This window comes from Miscanthus floridulus, chromosome 12 (genome assembly GCF_019320115.1).
Source record: "Miscanthus floridulus cultivar M001 chromosome 12, ASM1932011v1, whole genome shotgun sequence".
NCBI classification, from domain to species: domain Eukaryota; kingdom Viridiplantae; phylum Streptophyta; class Magnoliopsida; order Poales; family Poaceae; genus Miscanthus; species Miscanthus floridulus.
Window position 1 is genome coordinate 62,973,487 of NC_089591.1, and position 11,759 is coordinate 62,985,245.

General features: G+C 46.9%; 1 protein-coding gene across 1 annotated transcript; it reads left to right on the forward strand.

Moving 5' to 3' along the window:
* The first annotated feature begins 578 nt into the window (after positions 1-578).
* Positions 579-1,724, forward strand: LOC136498629 (ethylene-responsive transcription factor 6-like). The gene has a single exon (XM_066494518.1). It carries the CDS (start codon positions 648-650, stop codon positions 1,722-1,724), a length of 1,077 nt encoding a protein of 358 aa, XP_066350615.1. The 5' UTR covers positions 579-647.
* Positions 1,725-11,759: the final 10,035 nt, after the last annotated feature.

The following is an 11,759-nucleotide window of genomic DNA, read 5'->3' on the forward strand; positions in this document are numbered from 1 at the left end:
TTATCTCTCTGATGATGACATAGCTGCTTGACCCGTTTTGTCGATCTAATCGGTGACAATGAGCCACATCATAGAGTGGGTAGAGTTTCCCCTATGTTCATAAATTCTAATTTCAAGAACTTAACTCACGACCCATTTCAATTCCTTTTGGAATATGTTCCAATTCCATGGAACAAGACATGAGCCATTACAGCTTGATTTTTCTTCCTGCAGAGTGCAGTCACACATTTTCGAAACTGTGGCGAAAACCGAAAGAGGCAGCTAACCAGAGACGTACGCTCAGTCGCGCGAAGCTACCTCAGTTGATCTCAAGTCTGATCAACAGGTCCAGACGAACTCGTTAGACCAGGAGAATCAAAGTTTATAATAATACATAGATTATACGACCGAACAGAGTAGAACCAGTCTACTACAAGGGAGCTCAAATAATTCACCGCATCAGAAAGTTCCTTTGTTTTCTCTGCCTCTCCTATAAATACGGAGCACCGCCCCAACTTTTGTCCTCGCACAGCACAGCATAGAAACAGACTCGCACAGCACAACACGCGGGCCACCTGTAGCTGGAGCTGCCACCGAGACGAGACCCAGAGCGTCCCAGTTCTCGTGACACCTCTCCTCGACATCACCAGCTACAACTAGAAGCGGACATGGCCTTCACCGGAGACGCCGACGGATTCGCCCTCGATTTCATCCGCGAGCACCTGCTCGGCAGTGGTTGCGGCGGCGACCCCGTGCATAGCACTGTAGATGTCGACGACGACCTCACCTTCCCGGTCCTGCCACCTCAACCAGAATTCGAGCCCATGCCGTTCTTGCCCCCGCCGCCGCAGCAGCAAGGGTACATCGACATGGACCCGACCAACGAGTACATGGGCGAGGCGGCGCCGGTGTTCCCGGAGCAGGAGCCGCCAGCGCCACCGGTGATAATAGCGTCTGGAAGCGAGCCCTCATCCCCCGTCAGGCAGCCTCTGACCATCGCCGTGCCCCCGAGGCCGTACGCTTCGGCGGCAGGAACAGCGCCCGCCGCCGCACAGCTGGCAGCGGCGGCGGCGGCCGCGGCCGCGGCCGAGGCCGTGGAGGACTTCCGCAAGTACCGCGGCGTCCGGCAGCGGCCCTGGGGCAAGTACGCGGCGGAGATCCGCGACCCGAAGCGCCGGGGCTCGCGCGTGTGGCTCGGCACGTACGACACGCCCATCGAGGCCGCGCGCGCCTACGACCGCGCCGCGTTCCGCATGCGCGGCGCCAAGGCCATCCTCAACTTCCCCAACGACGTCGGCACCCGCGGCGCGGACTTCTGGGCCCCGCCGCCACCCGCTCCGGCGAAGACGAAGGCAGCCACGGCCACCGCGACGAACAAGAGGAAGCGGCAGCAGCTGCTGGTGGAGGACCCCGACGACGACGACGTCGAGGTGCTCTTTGTGGTGAAAAAGGAAGTGAAGATTGTTGATGAGGTCCCTGCTTATTCGTCGTCGTCCCAGGGCCAGGTGTCCTCCGCCTCTCAGTCGTCGTCCATGTCGACGCGCGAGACCATAAGGACCGCCTCGTCGACGGTGACGTCGTCTCCTACGGAAGAGACGGGATCGGGTGCTGTGGGGAACTTCCCCATGACGCCGTCGAGCGGGAACTGGGAGCAGTACTGGGAGGCATTGCTCGGCACCATGCCGCTGCTCTCGCCGCAGTCGCCCCACCGGGCGTTGGGTTTTCCCCAGCTTACCGTTACTTGATTACAGCCGTGTTTGGATAGGCGGGATTTAACCTAATCCTTTTGGATCGCTAAGGAAAGTCGGTTCATTTCCATTCCAATCCAAGGGGATCGGGCCTACCATCCTCCTCCTAAACAAGCCAAATGCGAATGCCCTGTGTTATATATACTGGTGCACAGCGTAAACGAAGAAACAATCTGAAGCAGCAGTACTACTAGATTTAATCTGTACTATATTTTTTGAGAATTTAATTTATACTCCGTACTATATACGAAGTGACATAAGGAGAGGTGCATACGTGCAGATAATTCGATGCTAGTGAATATATAAGCAAAGGATTTGGAATTTTTAATAGGAATCCACATTGTAACTTAATTCGAGTTAATTTGCATTGTTTAATGTAGTTCTTGGATTCTACTCTGTAGTCATCTGTATTGTTTCGTTCTCTAAACATTTTACTAAAAGCTCATTTTACGTCACATATAGCTGTGCAAAGGCAGCAGAAGAGACCTTGCTATTGTCTTATAAAATCATGCACTTTTTATTTTGGCCTAATAACACAAAATGGTATTTGTAGATTTATTCAGTGACATGCACCATTATGAATATATAACTTGTCTAAAACTAGGATCAGTATAACACTTAAAGCTAATTTAGCGCTACCAAAAAATAAAAATAAATTAATAGAATGACTTAGTAGCTATGCCAAGCTTTATTAATTAGTGACGAGCTTAGAGTCATATAAAAGTTTTTATTTTTATAATTCTTTCAATGATAAAGTTTATTTTTAAAATAAATAAATAGTTAAATTTCCCGGAGAAAATAAGTGATTGTAAATATTATATTCATTTTCATCTGTAATTTCCCAAGTATGTTTTGACTCGGCAGTGTGGACGTTTGCAACTAATACACATTTTACATCTGATCGACCATATCTATTTTCACCGCGTTTAATTTTCTCGAGTAAAAACAATTGCAACAAACGCTTCTTTGCATGGTACACGTATTATATTGGGCAGTGTGCAGTATCATCAAGACCTTATCTACCCCGTATAAGCTAGCGTAGGTGTAAGTTGAGCATGGGAAGCTTTGAACTGTTCTTTGTTTCCTTCCCCTGCTAATGCGGCGAGCATCGCGGTCTTAGATATAGATATCTACACAAGTAGAGAACAGGTGTTGCTATTAGCAACTAGTAGTACTACATAGCTGATGAACTAATAAAAATGATGCCAAAATTAACTAAACTAGTGCTTGATATGGTAACTGTAGACACCAGTATATGACTCAGTGTATTATGTATATGTAAAGAAAACTCTAGTCAACGCTGGTAACCTTGATCTGGTACGTGCTAGAGCGCTATAGGCATGTCAAGCACGGAACCGATAACGTCATCACTAGTAAAAAAAAACAGAATTGCTGGATCGGTCATGGAATTTGTCATTATTGCTGACTAATTGTTTATTAACAATCGATCGGGTTGCCCCAAAGCCCAAACTAACAAGCAAGACTGAAGCATCGACTGAGATTGCTTAATATTTCAAATATGCGTACATGACATGGTAGGCATTTCAAGACATTAATGTTAGTTTTTGCTTTTGAGGGCATAAGTTATTTCTACCGTCAGTTACACGTAAAAGATTGTATTATAAATTGTAGGCTAAAGTCTTTATATATTGGCCGGTCAATATAGCTGACTATAAATTCTATTTATACCGCTGATTCTTATTTTGGCCGACAGTGCAAACGTAGTTTGGACCGTCGGTTTTTGGAAAAGAACTGAGCCCAAACCATTTTCACTACCATCGACTGACGAACCGAGCATGGTGCTAGGCGATTTCTGCTGTCGGTTCTGATTTTTTTTTAGGAAATTAGGATTACACACCATTTGATACTGACGGTAAAAGATTTTTATGTACTACTTACGTATTGAATATCCTAAATGCGCCATCGGCTACGATGGCCCGAACAGCCCAACTAGAATGTCCAGGCTCTCCTCAACTCTATTCGTTCGGCTATTGTCTTCAGCAGTCCTCACAAACGTCATTTGCACTCGCTTTGAGTTCCCCGCGCCGGCGTGCCATGCTCCACCGTGGCCGCGCTGCCACTGCGCTCTCCACCGGTCCGACCGGCCGCTATTCCCTCTCTGCACTGCACCAGAGCGCTGCCGCCCGCCTTCCACCCTCTCCACCATAGTTCACCGAGCGCTCGCCATTTCACCGCACGTCCACGCCGCCCTCTCACCGCTCGCCTTTCCCTAGTGCTGGGGCCGCTCGCCCGGGCACTACATCTGCCCACCCACTGGCATCCCCTCTGCGCCACTCTCCATGTCGAGTTCCGTGTCAACAAGCCTCCATTATTCTCCCAAGTAGTAATGAGATGTTGCACTGAAAGAGCATGTTACAAGCGTATATTTCAAGTATTTCAGATGTTTCATAGTATGTTGCAAGTGTTTCAGATGGATGTTGTAAAAGTAGATTGGGATATTGCATATGTTGCAATGGTTTGTACACATATGTGGCAAGTGTCTGTTTCCAATGTTTTATCTATTTTTCAAACGTATGTTGCAAATATGTGTTGTCTGGATGTTGCGTATGTTTTGCGCATATGTTGCAAGTATTTTATTTGGATGTTGCGTATGTTAGCAATGGTTTTAAGTGAGTTTCATGTGTTTTTTTGCGAGTGTTTCAAACGTATGTTTCAAGTGTTTTATCTGTCTTCTTTTATATGTTGCATGTGTTCTATCTAGATGTTTTAAAAGTAGATCAGGTGTTGCACATAGGATACGAGCGGGAAGCGGCCAGCAGCCCAGGCCTGTTGCTCGGGCACTAAAAGGTCCTAATGGCTAGAGGGGGTGAATAGCCTATTAAAAATCTACAACAACACTTAAGCCAAGTGGTTAGATAATTAAACGGCGAAGTAAGTGTTCCGTTAGCCTCCTACAAATACAAGCCTCCTATCCACAATACTAGTAGCTATGAACTCTAATTCACACAAAGAGGCTAAGTCGCTACCACTAAGTTAGTGAGCTCTCAAATACTAACTAAAGAGCCTCACTAACCACTAGACACGACACAAGTTAACTCTTAAAACTAATTACACTAAAGAGCTTACCTACACTAGAAAAGTAAATACAAGAGTGAGGTAGTGAAGTTATACAGCCGTGGCAAGCAATGATCAATCAATCAATCACAATGAATACCAAGAAATCCTCGGAGACAATGATGACATAAGATTTTTCACCGAGGTTCACTTTCTTGCCGGTAAGCTAGTCCCCGTTGTGGCGATTCACTCACTTGGAGGTTCATGCGCTAATAGGCATCACACGCCTAACCCACAACCGGGTGCTACACAACCAACACAAGATGGGGATCACACAAGCCACGAGCAATCCACTAGAGTACCTTTTGGCTCTCTACCGGGGAAAGGTCAAGATTCCTTCACAATCACCATGATAGGAACCAAAGACAATCATCTTCCTCCGCTTGACGATCCTCGCTGCACCAAGCCATCTAGGTGGCGACAACCCCAAGAGAAACAAGCGAATCCCGCAGCGAAACACAATCAGCAAGTGCCTCTAGATGCAATCACTCAAGCAATGCACTTGGATTCACTCCCAATCTCATAAAGATGATGAATCAATGATGGAGATGAGTGGGAGGACTTTGGCTTAACTCACTAGGTTGCTATGTCAATAAAAATAGCCAAGAGAGAGAGAGAGCTAGAGCCGGCCAAGGGGCATAAATCGAAGCCCCCATGAAATAGAGCCGTTAGGCTCTCACTGCCTGCCTCCATGAGGCGATCGGACGCGCCGGTTAAACGACCGGACACAGCACCCCAACGTCCGGTCCTCGGATCCTCGCCACGTGTCACTGCTTTGAACCTGTGTCGTCAGATCCCAACGGTCAAATGCCTCCCCGCGCGTGGTTAAGTGAAGATCGGATGCGCCGGTACGACGACCGGACGCGCCGATGCCGCGCCAGCCCACGGGTGCGCCCGCGCCCCCGAGACACTGACCGGATGTGCCGCTCCTCCAACTGACGCTGCTCCACCGCGCATCAGGTCAACTCCAGTAAGCATCCAAAGCTGGATTTCCACGACCGGACGCATCAGGTCAAGCCTGATCGGACACAATCCCGAGTCCGGTCCTCTCTGGGCAACACCACTACGTTACGTCAGCGTACGTCATCACCTGACCGGACGCAGGCCCTGCGCGTATGATCCTTTTCTTCTCCAGCGTCCGGTGGTAAACCCTAAGCATCGCTGCCTCGGCACCACTGACCGGACACACCGGTGCAGAGTTCGGTGCAGCGTCCGGTCCATACTGGACAGCACCTCGACTTCTCTAACTTCGCCACCCTTGATCAAATGTGCTAACCACCAAGTGTATCATCTTGTGCACGTGTGTTAACATATTTTCACAAACATTTTCAAGGGTGTTAGCACTCACTAGAATCTAAATCCATATGCAATGAGTTAGACCATCTAGTGACACTTTGATAACAGCATTTCACGACGAGTTTCATCCATTTTAATATTACGGCTATCTATCCTAAATATGATCACACTCACTAAGTGTCTTGATCACCAAAAACAAAGAGCTCCTATGAATATCATATTTGCCTTGACCTTTTGGTTTTTCTCTTTCTTCTTTTTCAAGCCCGAGCACTTGATCATCACCATGGCCATCACCACCATCATAATCTTCACCATTTGTTCCACCACTTGGAATAGTGCTAACCGAACTCATGATCACTTAGAGCAAAGGATTGGCACCTAAGGTTTCATCAATTCACCAAAATCAAACTAGAGTTTTCAGACGCTCGATTGCATGTTCGACGCTGCTAGAGCGCTCGCTCGCTCTCTGCACAGGCTCGTTCTCTTACACGCGGGCATCATCCGACACTAGCCCCCTAGATCGGACGTCCGGGAGTCCGATTGAATATATTCCGTGTGATTATGAGATTATGTTTTCATAAATCAGAGCATAACATATACTCGCTCTCACTTAGTACTTCATCAGATGGAACTCATGGACAACAAGTACAAAGGCACTTGTACTTAGCTAGTGCTTGCTTGTGTTATTATATTTCTTTCTTTAACAAAAAAAAACTTATGCATGACTACATATGCTAGCTGCATGCTACAAAGCTAGTAAGAAAAGTCGAGGCACACCTAATCATATGAGTTTGATTTCAACAGTCGTTGCGTTCAAAGACAATTCGTTTCAACCAAGGAAAAAAATCACTCAGACCTTCGCTCAAAAAAAACACTCAGACCGAGACCGGCCGCAACGTCGGTATCAGTTGCATGCAGCCCCGTTCGCTGGTTCGAAATTTAGCTGAAATTGGCTGAAAAATACTGTTCTGGCTGAATTGTTGTGAGAGAAAAACACTGTCCCGGCTGAAAAAAAAAAGCCAAACAAACTGAATATGAGATAAGCCGAACAGGGCCGGCCATCTTGGTTCTGCCGATGTCGATGGATCAGATTCCTGGTCAACAAAAACAAATGGCACCTTCCCCGGAAAAACACTACCACACGATCAAAGGCAGCTAGGCTTGATGCCCTGAGAATTCTCAACTGCTGTGTGTTTATCCCGCCGATCCGGCTAGAGCAACTCTATCATATGGAATATCCACTTTTTCTAAAATATTAATATAGGAGATTGAGAAAATAAAATTAAAAGGGAAATGGGATTCTTGTTCCTTGCTTTTTTTTTCTTTCCTCGTCTAATAAAAATTACGGCAAATCTTTTGCCATCCTTAAAAAAAAGTAAAAGAAAAACTCCATCTGTTTCCTATCTACTAGAACATTGGGCCCACATGGAAGTCACTGAATAGAATGTCGCATCTCCTTCTGTCCTCTCGAATCTCCTCAGCGCCCAGGACTCGCAGAGCTCTCCCGACATGGGTGCAGCCATCTAGGTTGACATGGAGCTCGCCGGCGGGCGCCCGCCCGATGCAGATGCAGAGGAGAGCTAGTCGACACAGGGAGCAGTGCGGTTCGTGGCTGGCGTGCGGCCCGCTCGCGCATGGCCGGCGCGGAGCTCTCCAGCGCGTGGGCAACAAGGAGCTCGTGGGCACAGAGTGCGGCATCCCGTCGGCGTGGGCGCGTGGGGCCCATATGCAGTGAGAGGAAAGGTAATGAAAGGGACTGAGAAAAACTAGTGCTAAATCCCCTTTGAGGGTGAGGGAAGGAGATTTTGAGAGATTGAGAAAAAAAAAGGTAAAGGGGGTTTGAAAAGGATTAGCTAGAGCAAGTTTTTTAGCCTCAATCCTCTTAATTGCTTGTTATAGGAAAAGGGGATTGGTTTTAGTCAATCCAGTGGAATTGCTCTTCTTTGTCCGCATATACGCACATACTCTTTTTTATAGTTTTTTTGTGTGTTTTTACTCTGTGTTCATCAATCATTAGCAATAATCGGTGATTAGCTAATATAATAAGCTTGCAAAAAATGCAGGCTCCATCTCCCGGTCCCAAAATAAGCGTCACTATGATATTCATACCGATCAAATGTTTCTAAATTTGGCTAAGATTATATAAAATATTAGCAATATTTATACCTCTAAATAAACTTATTATGCAAATAGGTCCAACGATATATCTAGTAATACTAGTTATCTACTATAAATATCAATATTTTCAGTCAAACTTGAAAGCCTGTCGGAAGCGAGAATGACACAGGGACAGAGAATATATAGGGCGTGTTTGGGAGAGCTTTTCTGAGTCTCGCTTATAAGCTGAGCAGGCTTATCTGATAAGTCACGATCTGGAGAATCTGCTGTCTGAATAAACTGGGCGTTTGACTTTCCTGATTATTTGCCTCCAACAGTGCCCCCCCACCCCCTAGAGACTTTGCTGGCTCCCTCGTCCTCTTCCTCTTCCTCCTCCTCCTCCTCGCCTTCTAGCACGGCGTGGGTAGGCGGCACCCCTCCGGGCTCCACCATCATCTTCCCCCTGGCACGGAACCGGCGGTGCTTCAAGGGGTGGTGCCGGCCGAGGGGGAGGAGAGGGCCGCATGCGCCCTTCCTTCAGATCCGGCGGAGGGGAGGGGAGGCGAGCCAGAGAAGAGGAGGTGAGGACCGTCGTCAGAGTCGAATCCGCCGCTCCCGTGCCGGATCTGCCGCGCCGGAGTCGGATCCGCCGCTCCCGTGCTGGATCCGCTGCACCGGAGCCGGATCTGCCGGAGGAGGGGGACGGGCCCCGCGCGCCACTGCCGGAGGAGGGGGACGGGCCCCGTGCGCTGCCGGAGGAGGGGGACGGGCCCTGCGCGCCCGCCAGGAGACCCGCCTCGGTCGCGGTCGCCGGGGTGCCGCGTGCCCGCCTCGGTCCCGCCGGGGGGCGCATGCTGGGGAGAGGAGGGAGGGCCTCGGGTCTGAGGGGCAGGGAGAGGAAAATCCTGCGTGATTTGGAAAAGCGGGGTCGAGCTCGCGATTTGGGAAGCGTTGCGGGCGACGGTCAGTCGTGGAAGCGCGTTCGCTGGCAGGCTCGTAACGCAAGGCGTTTGTGCGGGCTTTTTGGCTTATCTTGCTCAGAAGCTGAGCAAACGCTCTCCCAAACACGCCCATAGGATTGATCAGTTGGTATGCAGTAAACTATATACTTGATTAATAGTACGTCAAAATCGATGTCGGCGTACGTGGCGGTTAAGTTGCTGCGTTGCTGCTGCTTTACTTTGACAGTCTCCTCTTCCACTTTCTTTGACACGAGAGTTCGGCCAGTCAGCACTATTTAACTAGCCGCTGACGGCTTACCGCTGGCAGAGACCCTTAACAGTCTCCTCTTCCACTTTCTTTGACACGAGAGTTCGGCCAGTCAGCATACGTGCGGTCAATCGGCGCGCCTCGTCCACAGATCACAGGAGAGGAAGATTATGCACTGCTTGCATGGCAGATTTTGTTGTGGCCCCGCCGCCCCGGTCAGCCCTTGCATTGGTTAGCGGACAAGTGCAGGTCTGGTCTGTCGACCGGATCGATTGGCTTGACTAGAGACCAGGATGCGTGTCTATTGTTTTGCAGCGATGCCGCCTACAACGTGTAATAACGTTTGTTGCTAATGCATGCATGCTGAACTGGTCCTGCTTACTACAGACCGCATGGCCAAGCAGCCAGCGCAGCTAGTTTTGATCATCGTAACACGCGAGAAGGATAGCCGGCCGGTTGATCAAGCCAGACGTGTATGCAAAATAAATAGATAAATAAAACTGGCCAAGAAAACCTATATAGCTTATTAGCTATAGAGGATAAAGAGGCGTAGGCGTGGCCGCCGTTTCGTTGTTTGTTCATATAGTAGATAGATCTTCCAGAGTCAGAGTCATCACTGGAAAGTGAAACTCCTTCTATTTAGAGCAAGGTTAATAATACATCTGGCTGAAACTTACAACAAATCTCTATCGGCCTACTCGTATAATAGTTAGCTGGCTTACATTCCACTTGTCTGTTTCATAGAACTTCTTTGTTCTTGTGCATAAGCTAGCTGTAATGCTTCTCTTCTCTCTCATCTTCTATCTTCTCTACATCAGCGTACAACCCTTTTATTATACCTGCTCTTACGGTGACATGACATATCCAGTATCCTCAAGTGTTCGGAAAGTCTTGAGCTAAGCTCACAGCGCTACAGTACACGCTTGGTTGTAACAGAATGTGACTGCAATTAAGAGGGGGCCTCGATCAGCCAAAACAGAGCCACAACTTTTTTTGGCTGCATGCAAGTTGTCCCAGGACAAGCAACGAGTAACCTAGCAACTAGCATCCTTTGTGAGTTGTGACTCGTGGTGAGCAGTACTAGTCAGTAGCAGCATCTGTGTATTCTTCAGTTTCAAAGGCTGACCATCTGAAGAAAAAAAAAACGATCGTCGTCCACGCCATATCAATAGCTCGACCGGACGACTTTCAAAGCACACAAACACCGGCGACGACCGTAACCGTTCCACGTACGCACTAGTAGTAGCTAGGATCGTAGTGTAGCTAGCAACCGACAAAGCTCTTGCGTTGCTGCGACAACGCACTATGGCTGTGTTGTGTTTAGTTCGTGAAATTTGAGAATTTGATTACTATAGTATTTTCGTTTTTATTTAGCAATTAGTGTTTAATCATGTGTTCGTCTCGCGATTTTCAATCAAACTGTGCAATTAGTTTTTTTCGTCTACATTTAATGCTCAATGCACATATTGTAAGATTCAATGTAATGGCTACTATAGTATTTTTTGAGAAACTTTTTGTGAACTAAACACAGCCTATCTTTATCTTTACTTGACGAAACCTGCGGACAATTCCCGAGCAGCGATTGGGCCACGTCGCCTAAATAGCCGTCCATTCCACAATCTGTGTCCAGGATCTGCTCATCCCGCACGCAGTACGATTTAATTTTTATACAGATTAAGATAAACCAGATAACAAACAGGGATAGAACTATGCAATATATACATGCTGAAATTTGTACATTCAGATGTAAATATTTTAGAAGCGAGCAAAATCTCAGTTTTATCATCTCTCTGCATTCGTATAAACACCAAAAGAACCTGTAGACTATAGTTGCCACGTATCTGAATTCACATATACGCACCTCTTTTCTTTGTATTCTAATGAATTATTTCAACCTAGAAAATCACTACAAGAAGTTTTAAATTATCCGGCTCCACCTCTCCTTAAATTACTCGGCTACAACATCTAATTTTAACTCTGATGAAACCTAAATTATCCAGCAGTAGCCGGCTGCAGTAGTCACTGCTTTAGTGCTACTAATGAACACGTTGAAATAGTTTTTATATTTAGTATAATTGATTAAAACTTTTTCAATATATCAAACTATGGATATAGATACATTTAGCTTTAGTAAAAAATATTCATAGATGCATTCAGTTTTAGTAAAAAATTATTCACATGATGTCTGACTGTGTTTTAAACCTTTTCCATGTTTTTATTTTTCACTTGCACCCCCCTTTTTCTTCATTACTATACATTGCTATCATGATTATTTATTTACTAATTACTAATTCTGTTTCTTATGTTCCTTACTTATACAAAAAAATGTTTAAATGGCCCATAAACTATATGGAA